Source organism: Chenopodium album, chromosome 10, assembly GCF_948465745.1.
Source record: "Chenopodium album chromosome 10, dcCheAlbu1.1, whole genome shotgun sequence".
Lineage (NCBI taxonomy): Eukaryota > Viridiplantae > Streptophyta > Magnoliopsida > Caryophyllales > Amaranthaceae > Chenopodium > Chenopodium album.
Window position 1 is genome coordinate 633,977 of NC_137843.1, and position 18,842 is coordinate 652,818.

An 18,842-nucleotide genomic window follows, 5' to 3' on the forward strand; every position below is an offset into this window, starting at 1 on the left:
GCAGCATTAGGTTCCTTTAAATTTTTAAATTTTAAGGAAAATGAGTATGTATTTTTCTACGTTTTGAATATTTGACTAAGCTACGATTTTTTTATTCATACTTTGAAATATGGAGTATTTTGAAATCGTACTTTTATTTTGGAATATTGTGAATATTTGACTAAGCTATAATTTTTTTTTTATTTTTGTAAAGACAAGAATAGATTTCTCTATAAAATCTTTTAAAATCATGATAAAAGTACATACCTTAAAGCATTGATCTAAACCAGTATCAAGACATTCAAGCAAATTATCTCTATCATACTCGTACAAGTTCATCTTAATCTATCTCTATCATACCAATCACGTGGCGATTTCACCTTTCGTTTTTTCATGGGGTATTTCTATAAATTATTTTAAATTGAATTTATAAGTAAACTGCATAGTAGGAGTATTTTTTTTTATATACAATTTGATTTTTTTGTATTTTTAGGTATATTTGAATTTAGAAAGTCTATATCATGTCAATTCATTAAATACCCAATGACTAATTACATATAATCTCTTACAAATTATAGATTTTATATATGAACAGAAAAATGGTTCAATTTTTTGTGCTACAAGAGTCAAATTTTTGTTTTTCCATAAATTAGCCTTGCTATTTGTATCTAGTACTCCGTAGTATACATTTAAAAAGAAAATCATAGGTTTTTGCTTATTTTTATAATAAATTCACGAGAATTTGTCCATAACTTTTTCGTATTTAAAAGGAGTGATCGTGACGAAATCTTTGTTCTTGAGTCAAAGCAAATGGATGTTTTATTTAGTTCAGTTCAGTTTAGCTCAACTTAGCTCCAATCATTTCTATTCAGTTTAGTTCAGTTCAGCTCAGCTCCAATAAGTTTTATTCAGTTTAGTTTAGCTCAGCTCCAATTAGTTCTATTCAGTTCAGTTCAGTTTATCTCAGCTCCAATCAGTTCAATTCAGTTTAGTTTATTTCAGTTCAGTTCCTAATTTTCTTATCTCATAAACAATTTATTTCAGCTCAGTTCAAATTCAGTTTAGTTGTTTTCAGTGAATCAGAACAGGTCCGAAGTACAAAGAAATTATTCTCAAAGAGCATGTTTATTGACAAGCTTCACCCCGACTTATAATAATGCAAATGAGCAAGTTCCAGTTAAGTTGAAACAAAGCTCAAACTATACAATAATTTTAAAAGTTTGTTTGAGCCCAAGCTATCTCAAACGCTAACAATTCTTCTCAATCTCAATTAGAACAAACAAAAAATTGGTTTGATTTGTAATTGTAGTTGCTCATGCAAACTGATTGAGAACGAAAGAACTTTGTTAATGTTGACTTGTAATAATCATCCTTCTCGATTGTTACACGGTGACATCAACTAACATCAACACTCCCGTGTAAAAAAGTAGTTATTTGATTGTATTGTTGTGGTCTCATGGGAAAAGGTTGGTGGTAGTCCAGTAGTCCTAATAGGTAGTTTGCAATTGTGTCAACTTTGATTTAATTAAATTTTGGAGATAAATGACAAAATTAAGACTTTTGGGTTGAAAGTTAAAAAATTAGGTTTTCTTTGTAACAATTTATGCGTGGCGTCTTAGTATTTGTAATTGTGTTATAGTATTGTTAACTCAGTATTGTATGGTACATCATAGAGTTAAGGTAAAATACAATTTTTGAACTTTGGTATTTGTACTATTTTAGTCTCTTAACTTTTAAATGAGGCAAAATGGTCCCTCAACCACCCAAGCCTCACCCTTTCAGGTGGAGGAAAAGCTTAGTTAGCAAAGTTTAGGGAATTCCAAACTAACTAAGCAAAGTTTAGGGACTTCCAAACTAACTAAGCAAAGTTTAGGGACCATTATTCAATATGATGTGTCATTTATTTCTATTTTTTTTTCAAACAAAAGTTTAGGAACTTGTTAGATCACAAGTCAATTAATTAAATTAAATATAAACTAAAGCTTAGGGATTTATAAAGTTTTTTTTTTTTTGAGAGTGAGGGATAGCTCAAGTGGTTAGAGCTTTCCTCCCGATTCCAGGAGATCACTGGATCGATTCTCACCTCGCCCTTGTGGCTCTCTAAACACCAAATAAAGTTTTTTTTTTTTTTTTTTACCAATTAAATATTTATAAAGTGAGTTGACAAGAATTAAAAATTGCTAATAAAATTTGATAATCATGATATATTTTACATTTTTTATAATAAATTTTCTTCTTACCCTTTTTTCGGACATGTTTATTATAGCTTAATTTCAGTTCAGTTCAGCTCTAATCAGTTCGCTTCAACTTAATTTTAGTTCAGCTCCTAATTTCCTTCTCTTATAAAATATTTAGTTCAGCTCCAATCAGTTTAGTTCAGTTCAGTAAATGTGAACAGGCCCTTTGTAATCAATTTTTTTTATAAAATATTTCAATCAACTAAACTCATTAACCACACATCCTCAAATCCTAATTCCTTACCCCTTATATATTTGACACACCAAAAAAAAAATTAAATAAAAATAAATAAACCAAAAAATGTAATGTGTTTTCAAAGTGAGTGAGTAAGACAAAATCCAAACTTTGTAATATAAAACTAAATAGAAATATGAAAAGATTGAAAACTAGAGTAAAAAATAATACCATCCCACTTTTTTTTTAAACTGACAATTTATTTTCATGCGTTTACTTTCTAAAAGGGTTTCAATTTTTTTGGGTTTTGAGTGTCAACTTTTAAGGTTTTTTTTTTTTTTTTTTTTTTTTAATTATTATTATCATTATTATTTTATGTGTTTATGTTCTAAATGATTTTCAATATTTTTGGTTATTTTGTGTGACATTTTTTAGGGTTTTTTTTTTTGTTTTTTTTGTGTGTTAATTTCTAAGAGAAAATAATAATTTCCCTAGATTATTAACTAAATATATTTAACTGAATGAGTAAGAACTAAGAAGGAATTTTTCTTTCACAAACAAATTTCGTATTATAGCAAGATTTTAGCCAGATTTCTTAACATATTTTAGTGAGAGAAAGTGGATTGTGACCATGAATTTCTCACTTAAAATATCTCTCATTTATATATTTTTTTAAAGTTAATAATTTTTACTAAAATTAATTTGATTATTTTGTTGAAATCAAATTAAATTAATTGAACTAAATTACACTTATAGGTTAAAACTTATAATCACTCTTATATGGGAGCGCCATGTGTCCATATAGGTCCCTAAACTTTGGCCAATAATAATTGTATTAGCCACCTCACCCTATAGGTCCCTAAACTTTCATTTCTAATTTAATTAAAGTCAACTCATCATCTGAAGGTCCCCAAACTTTGCTTTTAAAATCATTCAATTTATTGCTACATGTGCAGTAAGGTCCCTAAACTATGCTTAGTCAGCTAATTTGTACCTGAAAAGTGAGTCATTGTTGGTTGAGGGACCATTTTACCTCACTTAAAAGTTGAGGGACTAAAAGCTAAAAATACCAAAGTTCAGGGACTGTATTTTATCTTAACTCGTACATCATACATTATGTAAATTGAAATAAATAAAATTTCTAAAATAATACAACAAGCAATGAAAGTTATCACCATGTCACACATCATGGCAAAGCTTAACCAAGTTAAAAGTTGTCATCACTTAGCTTGGAAAATTTCAAATGTTGACATTGCTTAACTTTCTCTTATTGACCAATTTGTTATATATTCGGCTTGACTTCGGATATAGAAGTATACAACCATATAATAGGTAAAGTTAGTTGTAGTTATCAAGGTGATAGTGATTTTAAATGAATTCAAATGAAAGGCATTATATAAGTAAAAACTGGGTAATAATTAGTTATTGTAGCTTACTTAGCATGTTGAGTATGATTTGAAGATCGAGTTCCAAAATATAAGATGCTTGAGATAATCCATTATCAAAGAATACATTGCCCACTTTTTCACCAAAGAAATAAAATCAAAGCATACATCAATATATGTTGCTATTAGCTAGCTAGAATGTTATATATACAAGCTAAGTCATATAGTTGTTCATTATTACTCTTGACTTAGAAGTTGCATATGGGAAATGAAGAATGTAAGTGGCAAGAGATGACATACAGAAAAAGTTGAGTAAAAAGCCAACGACAGCATGTAGTTGGAACTTGGAAGTCAGTAATTAAAGAAGAGCTAGCACATGCAAATTCACATCAAAGTATCACTACTCACCGACCCTTATTTGTCAAAATTATTGAAACTCCATACCATATTGTCCACTGGCTTATCATATTGCTGCAAATAACAGGATAATCATAATTCAGAAATAAGCCTATAGCTAAACCAAATCAACTACTCTTGGTTAATTACTGGACTAGGAAAGTTTGGGTCCTCGATTGTGTAGAAAAGTTATACGCCTTGTTTCGCAAATGGCTTTTGGCGGTTGGCTGATTCACTTGGCTTGTTTGACTAGCTGGAATGTTAGCTATTTATAATGGCTTTTGAAATTTGTTGGTTGTTGGCTGTTTATTACATAATTTGTGAGCCAACAAGCCAAAAGCCAATAAAAAACACTACTCATAACAGCTTTTTCATTTTGGTTTAAAAGCCGGCTTTTTCACTAATTGAGAAGGCAATTACCAAATACTTTTTGGCTGTTTGACCACATAAAAAAGCCAAAAGCCAAAAGCCAAAAGCTAAATAAAAAGCCAACAAAAAGTCATTTGCCAAACATGACCATAATCAAACCATATAGGAAAAAATCGACTAACTAGATTAGGCCACAACTTATAATTATAGACCGACGACGTTAGTCTCATCTTACTTTTGTTGCACCTAACTTATTTTTACTCATTTTGATTAATTTTCCTTTTGTTGAAACTAACGAGTATTTGAATAAGCCAAATAATTTTTTTATAAGTTGGGTTAATTAGACACTCAGATTGCTAATTGGTGTCTGATCTCCATGTAATGCCATACTAAGGCCAAGATCGAAATTATTGATAATGACATTTTTTTTATACGAAGTAGATATTATTTACAACATAGTTAACCTTAATTGACTACAAAATCTGGGCTCTGATAACAAGTTGAATCAAGTAAAGGCAAACCTATATATAGAATATTAGAATTCATAAAATCGTTCCTCTACTTTTTCAACCAATAAAAGCAACAAAAATTCCCAGTATGTACACACTAAGAAAATAAAAATTTGAAGCAACAAATGAAATAAATAACAAAGTTAATAATCCATATTCACTTGTAATAGATTGCAGGTGAATTTGTATCCTTGTTCCACACCCCTCCTTCTTTCAAATACTCTATATACCGCGAAAAATCTGGATTCGCCGTCATCTTCTTCTTCCTCCACTTCCCATCAAACAAACTAAACACAGGATGACTCTTGCCACTTTTTTTACTTTTTGTTGGCTGTTGTTGTTTTGGCTTAGAGTTTTTTCCTAGATGACCCGTTTCGAAGTCGAGTTTCTTAGACGATGACCCGAATAACATGCTAGCAGGAACACTTGTAACCCTCTTTAATACAGCATGATCTGCACCACCAGCACCACTACCAGCACAACTATAATCATGTACACCAATTGTATTAGTCTCGTCTAATAGCCGATCATACCCGTCTCGACGACTTCTTCTCGTGCTCAAAGCTCTAAACAAAGCCATTTTTATTAAACTTGTGTCTTTGGTGTTGTTCTTAGACAGTTTTTTGGTAACTTGTCTGAAAACACCAAAATGTTGTAGGTAAAGAAATGAAGATACAAGAAAAAAGATAAGTGGGTGAAGTAATATCATATAACTATATAAGGGGGGTTGATAAAATATTATATGCATAAACTTTGGTCGTATTTGGTATGCTAGTTAAATTAAATATAGTAAGGGCCCTTAGATCATCCAAATTTGACTTATTGTAAATTTGTAATCTCGTGGACAACTAATGTGAAGAAAATAAACATTTATCCTTGTGACAAAGATAGCATGAGGAAATCATGTATGGCCCACATTTAAGTATGTATGCAATTAATTTTAAGTAGAATTTTATCAAAGTTAGTATTGAAAGAGAAAAGGAAGAGAAAAAAGGGCATGAAGTTGGAGTAGAGTTGTTGGGGAGGATTAGTAGTGGGTAGATACTAGATATGATAGTATTAGTTTAATTTTGAGTTTAGACTTGTTCATAGTAATTAGGAAACTCAGGCAATAATAATAATAATAAGAAATTAGGTACTTATGAAAGTAATGCAGGGGAGATGCAAGAAAATAGTCGGCCATAGAAGCAAGTTTTACCAAATTGAGCAGCAGCCTATGATCAGAAGAGTAGCTATGTCCGATTTTGTGTTTTCGTCTAGAAGTTAGGTGATGTAGTACTTTAATCCAAGTCAAGTTTAAATCGAGTAGCTTTTGATTCAAATCGCTCACAAATTAAGACTATTTGATTGATGATTGGAAAACAATTACGAAATATTCTTAATATATTTATTGAGATTGTAAAATGACACTATCCACACTTTATGGGTAAAACTCCTTACTAAGTCAACACTATCATTAGAAAGTTACAAGCCATTTGTTTGATCTACATATACAAAAAATTCCATTTTGGCGAAGATTTTCCATCACACTTCAATTACACTTCTCCTACTAGACTACTGTTTCTACCATGTTCTCATTAGATGCTACCATAACAATTATCTCTTTCCCTGTTCGATATTAGTTAGATTTAACCATTACAATTTTCCTAATCTTGAATCACAATAATATAATCAGTTGATCACTTGTACTTTACTTTGAACTTAGAAGTGGTCTTGGTCAAAAATTTTCCTAATTAATAAAGATACACGATTACTTTGTCAACTTCCTTTTTTGTTTAATTTATAAAAATAATGGTGAATGCTCAGTGATTTATTCAATACCCATTTCATATTAATATTATGCTTCATACAAAAAGCTATCATATGATAGTAGTAGCAGGTTTGACTTTAGAGAAGATGTATGGGAAAGTTGTTCACATTGGCCACACACGTAATTGAATAGCCTTTGCTAAATACCTGGTCTCAAAGAATTCTTCAAAACGTACACTGTTAGCTATACATTTTTTATCATAATAAATATTAGGTGGATGGAAGAAACATGAAAAACGATACAATTTTCAAAATTAAATGCTTATTGATAGACCAATTGAAAATGAAAATAAAATGGGTACTCAACCTCCCACCTCTCTATTAAAGGTTAAGGTTCGACTCTCATCTTCCTACCGGATGGGGTGCCATAAGGTAAGATATTCGGGTTATTTACCTTTTAACAATGGATATGGACCTCTCCTTCCACCTCATCCCTTGAAGTGATGTTGCCCTCCCAACGTTGCAAGCCAACAAACAACCAACCAAGATAAATAATGAAAACTCTATTTCATTTTTCGCCAAAACAAGGGTAAGAAGTCACAACACTAGCAACACATTCCTAAAATACATTTTTAGAACTGAAGAATCAGATATACTCCGTATAGGTTAATATATACTCCGAAAGCCTTTTTAAGCCAACACAACATAATCATGGTATTGGTCAAATGGATTAGTGTGACTTACTAGTTACTCCCTCCGTTTTTAAATACTTGCTTCACTTTTTTTCCGGCCGTTTTTAAATACTTACTCCATTTTCTTATTTGAAAAACTTTTAAAATATTTAATTTATTTCTCTCACAGTGGACCTAACATAAATCATATTTTATTAATTTTATATCATCTCTCCCCCAATTCTCTCCACCACTTTCGTTGTTTACATTTTTTTATTCTTCCACCTACCCCACTACCTCTATATTTTATTACTTTTTCCATTTTCTCCTAAAACTCCGCGTATGGAAAAATAACGTAAGTATTTAAAAACAGAGGGAGTACTACACAATATAATCAGATAGTAGAAAGAGCAAGAAAACCATTTACTTATCCTAGTATACATAATGCTGGGTCTAATAATTGTCATGGAAAGTTGTGATTTTTTCTTTCATGCTAACCCCCAATTTTTGAATTTTTATTCTTACCTTCCGGCAAAGATCACATGACTGTGATTCTACTTTGAGATGGAGATATCATGTCTCCCCAAACCCTATCACGCCAGTAGTGACATCGTCACACATAGGGATGACAACGGGTCGGACTCGAAGCGGATTATGCTAAATCCGACTCCGACCTACAGGATGTCGGAGGCTAAATCCGACTCCGACCCTACAGGATGTCGGAAGCTAAATCCGACTCTATCATCTGACTCCGAGACTCCGACTCCGATTTCAATATTCGACCTCTGGCTCCGATCCGACTCGACTCCGAGTATTTTTTTTTTCATTATTCAATATACTTTGAGAAATTGGGCTAATTGGGCCTTTACAACCCACACCCAATGCCACCATGACCCACACCAAAATCCACAAACTATCGAAGTTAAAGTCGGATAATTCGTCATAGCCGGATATTTGTCGGAGTTGGATTTTTTTCTCGGATTTTTTGTAGATCCGACTCCGACCCTCCTCCGACTCGGAGTCGGATTATTTTAAAGGAGTCGAACTTGGATTACTTTTTTCTCGGACTCGGAGCGGATTTTCTACCTCGGATCGGGGCGGAGTAGGGTCGGATCCGGACTGGATTGTCATCCCTAGTCACACCCATCCACATTAGCTGGTGTTCAAAAGTCCTGACGATAGAGACCAAAGGTAAATGTATCGAAAACTCACTGGTTTCAGTCAGATTGGCATTAATGGCATATGCTTTGTATATAGCAAGAATTAGAAATCTAGCTTGGAACATAATATAGCACTCCGTACATAGCAATAGAGATATAGGAAGATATGAGCTACTTCTATTATGTAGAGCTCATAAGCATAATCACCTGATACTTTTGTGTGATCCCAAACCAGACAAGAATTAGCGGTGGATGCACCTTAAACCTACGCTGCTTTCCTTCTGTGAAACAGCACAGATCAGCTTCTACATTCTAAACAATTAAACATATCTTCACAAGACTGATGGCTATACATATATACACTTTCAAAAGTATGAAATACCAAATACATAACCTCGGCTCTTAATAGCCTACTCTATTTCTCCTCTGAGTTGAATCTGTTCCAAGCTTCCTGTTCAATGGAAGGAAAAAGGTGTACGAGAGTTACATGATGTTAAGAGTAATAAAATGACAGCCCTAAATTTCCTCCAAGTACACGAGAACAATAGATTAGTGGTAACTGGTAACTGAATAACTTACTCTAAAACCCGAAAGAGCAACACACCAGAAGGGGAAAAAATAAATAAAAAATGACGGACATTTCATCAGATGATGACAGAACATTTACAAGTGAATGCAGACATTTCAATTAGGATTCAGCACCACGAACTTAACACTTGCAAAACTTCCAAATATTAAAGCTAGGCACATCATTATCCAAGCAGGTAATCTGGACTGATATTGGCACTTGGGAGGGACCAAAGAAAAAGTCGCACTATATACAGCCAATTACTGCTTTGGCTCCAATCTCAGAAGGCAAGTTTAAATATTAACCAAAGTAACAAATGGTTCAAAGAGATACAAAGCATAAGGAAACACACCTTCAGGAGATCAAAAACCTTTTCACATATATACTTCTGTTGGACAGTAGCACCGCGCTGTTGTAGTTTGTCAGGATGCACGCAAAGAGTGGCTTTCCTGTAAGCTTTTTTCACCGCAGCAGCAGTTATTACTTCTGTCAGCGGAATTGGCTGCCAACCGCTATCTGGCCCAAGGATCTGCCAATGCAAAATAGAGATTTAAGTTATAACATACTTTGAGCTACATGCTTACACGGCTACATCTCAGATCTTTCACATGCTCCACCTTTTAAGAGGAGCAATTAGTGAAATGAACAAGTTGCCTACAAAATAACATACTCTCGAAGCAACAAAATTTCAAAGATGCATATGTTAGATTACTAGGTCATGAAACAGGAGGAGGTCAATAAATTGACCAAATATTGTATAGTTCACACAAACATAAAATAGGTAAAAACACAGCATTACACTGTAAGTTACCTGAATAGTTTATAAATAGAAGTCAACAAATTCGCATAAACATCAACCTATCACAGCAAAAGTTTCTCAAAAGTATCAATCAACAGAAATTTCTGATGGTTGATCAAGGAACTTGTCATTACTATGACTTTTGAGTATGCAAGGGAAAGATCAATTTCGACAGGTCAAAGTGATTTGGTGGTAGTCTGAGACTAAAGATTGATCAAGTGTAATATCATGTCTGAGCAAAATGAAGCCTCTGATGGCTTTCAAGTTCAATAATTTGATGCTGTGTTTTCATCTTTTAATCAGCTAATTGAACAATTCAATACAAAGAGAAGCAAATTGACCCACAACCCAGATGGTCAGACAAGGAGCCAAAACACAACAATTGTTGAAGAGCTAGGACAGCTATGCAATAGTTGAGATTTTGTGTACACAAACAGTCAACGCATACAAAAGAATTCAAAGCCCAGATTTAGTCTGCTGATGTAAGAATGGTCAATTTCTAACCGTGGTTCAGAAAATTGAGTAGCATACATTAAACATCAATATGACATGTATATAATATAAACTAGTATACATACATATTGCAATGTGGACAACAAAGCTCGCAAATTGCCTTCTTTGCCACCAGACCATCTTCTGATATCGGCATCAAGAGTTTCAGCAAACCGCTGGTAATAAAAAAAAACCAGGATAATGTAAACCATTGAAACACAATTCTTCAAATATAAAATATTTTTTCAGAGAGGGACATAAAATACTCACAGTCCTCTCTGCTTGCTCCCTTTGAGCAAGAAGATCACGCATATTTTTTTCCGCAAGTGCTTTTGCCTGAAACATTGAAACAAATTTGCAGCAAACTGCTAGATAGTAATCGAGTACAAAGAAAGAATATAGAAACTTACCACTCGTTCCACTGTTCGTCTATGTCTCTCTAATCTGGCCTTGCACCTTTCGGCAGGTTCGCCATTAGCTGCTTCAAACCTCTCACTACTCTACAAATCCAATTGCAAATGAATGTGAATATGCGAGTTATGAGACTAAAAAAAATAATGAACTGGTGTTCAAAAGAATGATTACATAGCAATATACTCACTGTGGGGAAAGAGCTCTGCCTCATGATCACATCTCTCTCCGATGTATACTTTTCAGAAACAGATCTTTGCATTCGTTCTCGTGCCCCAAGAGTAGCCCTCTCAGCCATTGCTTTCTCAATGGCACGTTGTCGAGCTTCTGCATGTGCTCTCTCTACTGCAGCACGCTCTGCCCTCAATTTGGCCTCTGATGATGCCTTGTCAGCTAGTGACCTATCCCTAGCCTCTGCACATGCCTTCTCTAACCTCTCCCGGGCCTCCGTCATTGCTCTTTGTCGTGCTTCATCCGTTGCCTTTTCTAGAGCAGCCCTTTCAGCCCTGTCTCGGGCATCTGCATATGCCCTATCACGGGCTTCACGTACTGCTATCTCAACTGCCATTCTATCCTTTTCCCTTTCTCTCAATCTCTCTCTCTCTTCCTCGAGCTTTCGAAGACGTTCCTCTTCCAGGTCTTTCTCTTTGTCTTCATCTTTCTCTTCTGAAGAGAAATTATGATTACTCATCTTCCCCTTTCTTTCAATGCTTTGACCTATATTAGGCAGGTCAGATATATTCTGGAAATTATCCTTCCTCTCAGACATTACAGTATGAACTTCTGATTCTACCTTACAAGCATGCTCATTAAACCCATTAATATCTTCAGCAACTGTAAATCTAGCTTTCTCCTTGTGCAAAATGTTAGCCTGACCCTCCCCTACTAGATTTCTCTTTCTTCCTACATCTACATTAAGACCCTTCACCGAATTAGGATTAGAGGCAGACTGTGCAGCTGTCCTTTTCTCCTCTTTCAGATTTTGTTCACTTTTAGCACAAACATTACGTGCCGTGGTGTTTTTGTCATTCAAATCAAGTGTTTCTGAGGCCCGAATTGTTCTTCCCTCAAACTCACAGTCATTAGGGTCCACCTGAGCAGCAGTTGATTCTACTTGTCTTTCATCAATCAGAACATCTGCTGTTTTAACTGCTTCCAACTTGCTTTTGTCCTCTGATGGTGCAGTGCCAATCTCGTCATTCCCTTTCTGAGCAGTCACCTCCTTCAATCCATCAGCTTTTATTTGTGACATCTCAAGTTTACAGGACATATTTAGTTCCACATCCATTTTGTACAGATTAGCCCCTTCAGATGACTTCATATGTCTGTCCTCTGCAGGCAACTTCCTACTTGGAGAGCTATGAGGCTCCTGGTTCTCATCCTCCAACTCACTCTTTACATGACTTTTGTATTCACCCTTCTGAACTTCCCTGCCATCAGTGTTCTCATTGATTTTTCCAGTTGTTTCCATCTCATATCCCTGCAAAGAAGTATGCTCCAGCTCAGTAGTCTTCTCAAGCTTCTCTTTAATCTCATCTTGTTTTTGACCCTCTGCTGAGATTTTATGGTCTATTATCAGATTACAAGCCTCATAAAGCCTTTGACCCATTACCTCTTGCTTTGGAGCTGCTTTATTTTTCTGGGACTTCTCCAATTCTACACAATTTTCTAGTGACTTCTTAGATCCTTGGTCATCAAATGCTTGCTCATGATGACTTTCATATTCATCTCTTTGCTGCAAATTTCTTGTCTTGTTTTCTTGGCTTTCAGGCATTCTTTGCGATCTTTCCCTGCCAGAAACATCCTCAAAAGCTTCCTCTAATCTCTTATCCGCAGCTTTCATTTGCTGCAAGTATTTTGTGTTGTCTTTTTCTTCACTGTCACATGATTTTTGCAATCTATCTCCAATTAAAACATCCACAAAAGTTTCCTCCAATCTCTTGTCAGCCACTTCCTTAGACTCCTTGTTCATTTTCTTCATAGGAGCCTCTGGCTGTCTACTCTCAGCCCCAGGTCTATTGCAGGACTCTTCTGCTTTCTGCTCATGTTTGCCTCTCGTTAAAGGATCTTGCACTCTTGAGTCACCCTCATCCCTTTCACAGGATCCTCTCATTTCTTTTTCCTTGACTTCAGAGGGGTCGTCTTTGTCAACCAGTTCACTATGACAAGCCTCACTTTCAGTCTTACACTCTTCTTTCTCAAGCTCGATCACTGAACTCTTCCCAGATTCTGTATGAATAGCCTCACCAGGGTTTTCCACCACTTTTTGAGCTTTGCTAGGTAGAATGTCATTGTTCTCCTGTTCATAGACCAGATCAGGTTTCAGCATTCTAGGATTTCCCTGAGACCTACGCTTCTGTCTTTTGTCAGGCTCAACATGCCCACAGATCATGCTGTCATGAACTTCTTGGGCCACCTTGACCATTTTCTCATAGTATTCTTGTCTGGATACTGCTTTTGTTGCTTTTAGCCTCCGCCGATTTTCTCCTGTTACACAAACCTTTCCAGCTGAATCTGAATCATGGTCATCTTTGTCCTGCCGCTTGGTTCCTATCTGTGCATCACCATTACTACTGGGTGGTTGAGTAGCTAATCTAGTGTTTTCACTATTTACAAATTCATAATATTGCCTAGCCTCCTTCCATTGACCAGCCACATCTGTATCCATGGACAAGCTACTTTTTTTCCCTTGTTTTGTCTCAGCTGGTTTTACAGATCCCCCAGTAGGTTGTTCAACAACCAGATTATCTGGTAAACTCTGTGAGGCAGTTTTAGCATGCCTAGTTTTAGCAGAATTTTTAATCTTACCGAGACCTCTATCACTTGTTGCGTGCACTTTGGTCTCTTCAGCCAAACTTTCATCACGTGCCACTTGAGCATTACCGCCGCCATTTAGATCAGTCTCTAATTGCAGCTTTCCACTGTTCTGAACTCTATCCTTTCTGTCTCTAGACTCCCGTGCAGCTTTCAGTTTTGCTTGAGCTTTCTCCATTGCATCTTTCATAGCAGCAGCAGAAGCTGCAGCAGAAGTACTTGCATTTACCGCCATGTCAAAAAATGGTGGTAAGTTATAGTCAACATTTGCCTCCAAAACACATCTTTCAGAAGCCATAGGACTTGAATTCATCTCGTGAACTTCTTCATTACTGTCTGTTAACACAGGTGGCGGTCTTGATGGAGGCAGCAACTGGGACGGTTCTGTTCTGAGGTTGACATTAGATACAGATGCAAATGTAGAATTTATATTGGACATACTATCCACACAAGCTTTTCCAGATCTCTGGTCACTATCATATGAGGCATGAGACAGAGTGTCATTTCCCATGTTAATAACAACATCATCAACAACTGGTGAGCACACATCATTTCCAATTTCTTTCAAAGATGTGGCTTCGTCAAATACACAAGTATATCCAGACACGTCATTTAGTTGAGCTACATGTGTCATGTTTGGCACATATGTGCTGGTTCCTGGATTAACTTTATGGTAAGAAACGTTAAATTCTTGGCTTTCCAAAGGTTGATGAGAGTTTCCACTCTTTTCAGAAAAAGCAAATGGGTCTGAATCATCATCAGAGAGAGACTCTGTACCAACTGGGGTCCTGTCCATGAAAAGAAAAGGCAAATGCTCAACACATTATTTATATAAGTGAGCACACAGAAGAAAATAAGAAGAGGGGGGGGGGGGGGGGGCGGGGAAGAGGTGAAATGAAAAAACAAGCAGACAAGCTGCCATATGGACTTGTGCTAGAAAAACTACCCACCATCACAAAAGAAACTTTCTTTTCAAACTTGCTTCAAGATTGTAAAACAAACATAGACAATGTGTTTGGATAGAAAAGAGGGTGGGAGATGGAACCAGTAAATTCTTTTCCCTTATACGAGTATGAAACAAAATCCAACCCAACAGAAGTTTAAGGGAAAAATAGCGCACTTCTCCCTTAGTCCCTTCCTCCTCAATCCTCCCCCCACCATTGGTATTGAAGTCGATGCATAAGCTATAGAGATAACCCTGACACGTGCTAATTTGAGTCATCTGACAATATGCTACATTTCAGCCTAAACCCATGGTACAAAATATTACAGGTTAGTGACTAAAGAACTAAGGTCTCTTCACAATCAAAAATCTGTTGAACTTCTATAACATCTTTTTTGTCTCAAAATTATTCGTTTTTTTCTCAATTCACAATTGGTGATGGATTTGAAATCTACAACTTTTTAAAAGCACTAAGCAGTGTTTGATAACTCCTGAATATTTCAGAAATGATCACAAAAACAATCATAACCAAGCCACATATCAAGTTAGAAACAATGAACAACGCAGCTGTCCACAGGTCAAATCGACAAATCGAAAATAGGAACTCCAAAGGCGTACGTCACAGCTTCATACCAGTTCTTTTGATACTATCTCAAGCAACTGAATTCCTATCTCACTTACGATCAGATTCACAATCAAGCAAGACACGAAAAGACACCGAAAATAGACCTGTTTGATAATTAAATCACCCAGCTAAAGCAACAAAAATTGAAATTCTAAGGAATGTATCATTGTTTTACCACAACTCTCAAACATTCCCTCCTATTCTCCACCAAACTCGGTAGTCCAAAGCTACATGATATCTCATTTAAGATAATGCAAATTAAACACAACACGTTTAAAAGGATCAACAACAGAATTTAATTTTAAAAAAAAAAAAAACTAACTAAAAAAAAAAGCTGGAATTTTGAAGTCAAATTTCAACTAAACCAAACTAAAAAAAGTAAACAATTACAGGCAGACAAGTAGAAAATTGAATAGAATTTCTAATTCTTCTATGTATCAGCATTGAAAAAAAAAATGAAAATAGGAAAGTTCACTAATCAGCAAATAGTGGAAGAAAAAAGGTCATCTAATCTAAAATTAGAAATTAAAATTCGAAACAAAATTTAAATTAAACAATTAGGTAAAATAAAAAGAAGAAAAATTACCAGGCTTCATCGGAGGAAGCATCGCCGTCACCGTCGGCATCACCGTCGCAGAAGGAGCCATCACACGGTCGGAAAAGCTCATCAAAAGGAACAGCAAAATCGACAGCATTAAAACCGCCGAAAACCTCGGAATAGTCGAAAAACGCGGCGGCAGCAGAATGAATGTCGTCAGGAACAGCAGGAAGATCAAGAACAGGAATCGAAGAAGACGACCTCGAAGAAGAAGACGACGACCTAAAAGCGCCGAAAATTTCAGTGTAATCTTCAGGACGAGGAGCTAAAGAAGAAGACGAAGTAAACTTAGGAGGACCACCAAAAACGTCGTCGTATGAGGTGTTAGTGAAGAATCCGCCATTGTTGTTGAGGAAGGAAGAAGAAGAGGAGGAAGAAGAGAGAGGAGGCGGTTTCTTCTTGGAAGAGAATGTAGGTGGTCTGGAGGTTGAGTAAGGTCTTTCCATGGAGGAGGGAGAAAGTGAAAGAGAGTGAGTTTTAGAGAGAGAAAGTGAAAGAGAGTGAGTGAGTAGGGTTTTGAGGTTGGGTAATGGTAATAGTAGTGTCTCTATCACTTTCTCTCTCTAAATATTCTACTTTTGCTTTATTGAAAAAAATAAAGGGAAATCTGTAATTGATGTTTTTTTGTGAAATACAGAACTTTTGTTTGGGTTACAGAGGAGTGTGCAGGTGGTAGGGACTTGGTGAAAGGAGAAAGGAGGGAGATGAGGAGACTCAGCCTGCAATTGCATTGGTAAGGTAGATATTGGTCAAGGGTATTTTCGGAATTTTATTTTATTTTATTTTTTAAATGTGTATGTAACTTTTTGGATTTTAGAGAATTTGGGAGTAAATTTTTATTTCTTCATTTGGAGTTGATACAACAACTTTGTTCCTTTCACTTTCAACTTTTAAGTATTCCATTTGTTTATGATTAATTGCTAATTCGCTATACTTTGAATTTTATATGTGCCGATTTATGATTTTATAGTACTCGTAATATTTTTCTTTAGGAGTTGTTTTGAATTAGTATATACTATTGTATATACTTATTATTGTTTTATTAGTAAGTACAATAGTATTTAGACACTAAATAAAATAGAAAAGAGTTGTAAGGAACATATCAACCGATATAACAATTGAACAATCTTTTAAGAACAACTTAAATATGAGCAAAATAGGGGTCAATGGATAATTTTTCAATAAGCGAGGATTAGGTATACATATTTAAACGTCTGTTGAAAATGATGCATATATTTTTTTTGTACTTCGTATTATCTTTACCCTTTCGTCAAATACAAAAATTATTTCCCATGAAAAGAAAAATACAAAAAATATTTCCTAGGCTTCCACCGTTACTGGTGATGGATTATCGGAGGACGTGGAGGTATCGAAATGCATGGATAATTTGTTCTTTATTTTGTATATATGCAATTTAATGATTATTGATTGAGACAGCAAAAACTCATGCATTGATGCATGCCCACGAATTAACAAGACGATTCATAAGAAATTTTTATCATATAATTTTGTTTTCAAGCTGAAATTTTCAGCTGGTCCCGTAAGCCACTCTCAAAGTTCATTCATTAATGTTCATGTCAAAATTTTCAAGATACAAACACAATTTCCTTATTTTAACTTACGTTATTATGTTAAATTGTCTGCTTATATTCATTGGCCATAAACTTAACTTGTTGATTACATTTGAACTTATTGACCCCAATTTTAATTGAACTTATATTTGTACATATTTTAGTTTATATTACTCAATTTATTTTATTTTCTTACCTTTAACAGTGTCCAAAGTTATGTCCTTACAAATATGTTTGTCAAACTATTGCATCTAAAAATCAATAGAGAAGTATATCGCAGTATATAAATTAAATAAATAATGTAATCTTAGGATATTGTAGATTAGCATTGGTGAGTATGGACTTGTTCTCTACACCTAAAACAAGTAAATCTGATGTGATTTTTTTAAGGTCTGATCTGAATTTTTATTATCTAGTCTGGTATGATCTGATTTAACAATTTGACTAAACTTTGACCGCATTTTAATATGTATAAGGAAAAACATTATCAAAATGGATCTTGTTAGATTCATCTCATTATGAACTTTTCAAATATGTAATTTTTATAATTTTTTTTAATACGCAATTAACAATATCTCACAATAAGTAAATGATAATCAAAAGTTCTGACCTCGTCTAATATGAATATTTCTGATCTGGTCTGATCTAATCTGAATTTATTAAGTAATAAATAATAAGTATTTGAAATAAGTTGAAGAGAACAAGTCCTATGTACTCCGTATGTAATTATAAATTGTGGACATGAGTAAGCGGTTAGGCATTATAAATAATCGTTATCATGTGTCAACATCTCAAGTCAATGAGTTAACAAGTTGTTTTCAATGATTAATTAGGAATATGATAAATGAGGATTAGTTGTTGATAGTACATTATTTTTTAAATTGTTTAACAGAGAATATAACCCTACTAATTTTAAGTTGTTACCGTTCCATAATCCATAGGAATTTGCTGGAAGGGTAGGTGTGTTGATACCATCATGCAGAACGTGACAGATTTGTTTCTTCTTTTTCTTTATAATAATAATAATAATAATAATAATAATAAAATATTTCTAATTTTTTAATTTTGATTTTAAATTTTTTAAAGGGGTGGAGGCTAGGTAGGGAAGACTGGTAGAGCAGGAACTAATAAAAACCACCAATTTATGGGAAGAAAATAATAAAAAGTGAGTATAGTTATAAAGTAATATTACGAATTAAAGTAGGAATGTAAGATTATTATTGATTTGTAGGACGACTAATAGGCGTATGAGTTTGAGAATAATAAAAGCCTACTGGACTTTTGCTGCATCGTGGTCGGTCGATATATACTTCCTGAGGATGGATAACGTAGAGATCAAATCAAGTGTTATTGTTTATTTTTTAATCCTAAAATGTACAGAATATACAATT

At 34.6% G+C, this 18,842-nt stretch overlaps 2 protein-coding genes across 2 annotated transcripts; both read right to left on the bottom strand.

Annotated features, from left to right (window-relative positions):
* Positions 1-5,207: 5,207 nt before the first annotated feature.
* Positions 5,208-5,630, bottom strand: LOC145562916 (uncharacterized). The gene has a single exon (XM_081623335.1). It carries the CDS (start codon positions 5,628-5,630, stop codon positions 5,208-5,210), a length of 423 nt encoding a protein of 140 aa, XP_081479461.1.
* Positions 5,631-8,746: 3,116 nt separating this feature from the next.
* LOC145561819 (uncharacterized) lies at positions 8,747-16,400 on the bottom strand. The gene is made up of 7 exons (XM_081621937.1): positions 15,869-16,400; positions 11,091-14,502; positions 10,900-10,989; positions 10,760-10,825; positions 10,576-10,665; positions 9,551-9,727; positions 8,747-9,081 (listed from the first exon to the last, which is right to left on the bottom strand). The coding sequence occupies exons 1-7, from the start codon at positions 16,324-16,326 to the stop codon at positions 9,046-9,048; spliced, it is 4,329 nt and encodes a 1,442-aa protein (XP_081478063.1). The 5' UTR covers positions 16,327-16,400; the 3' UTR covers positions 8,747-9,045.
* Positions 16,401-18,842: the final 2,442 nt, after the last annotated feature.

Bases quoted from the DNA above. Each gene is read 5' to 3' on its own strand.
- LOC145562916 (XM_081623335.1), bottom strand. From the start codon at position 5,630: ATGGCTTTGTTTAGAGCTTTGAGCACGAGAAGAAGTCGTCGAGACGGG.
- LOC145561819 (XM_081621937.1), bottom strand. From the start codon at position 16,326: ATGGAAAGACCTTACTCAACCTCCAGACCACCTACATTCTCTTCCAAG. The intron at 10,990-11,090 runs GTGAGTATATTG...TTGGATTTGTAG, and splicing joins GGCAGAGCTCTTTCCCCACA to AGTAGTGAGAGGTTTGAAGC. The intron at 10,666-10,759 runs GTGAGTATTTTA...TTTTATTACCAG, and splicing joins GGGAGCAAGCAGAGAGGACT to CGGTTTGCTGAAACTCTTGA.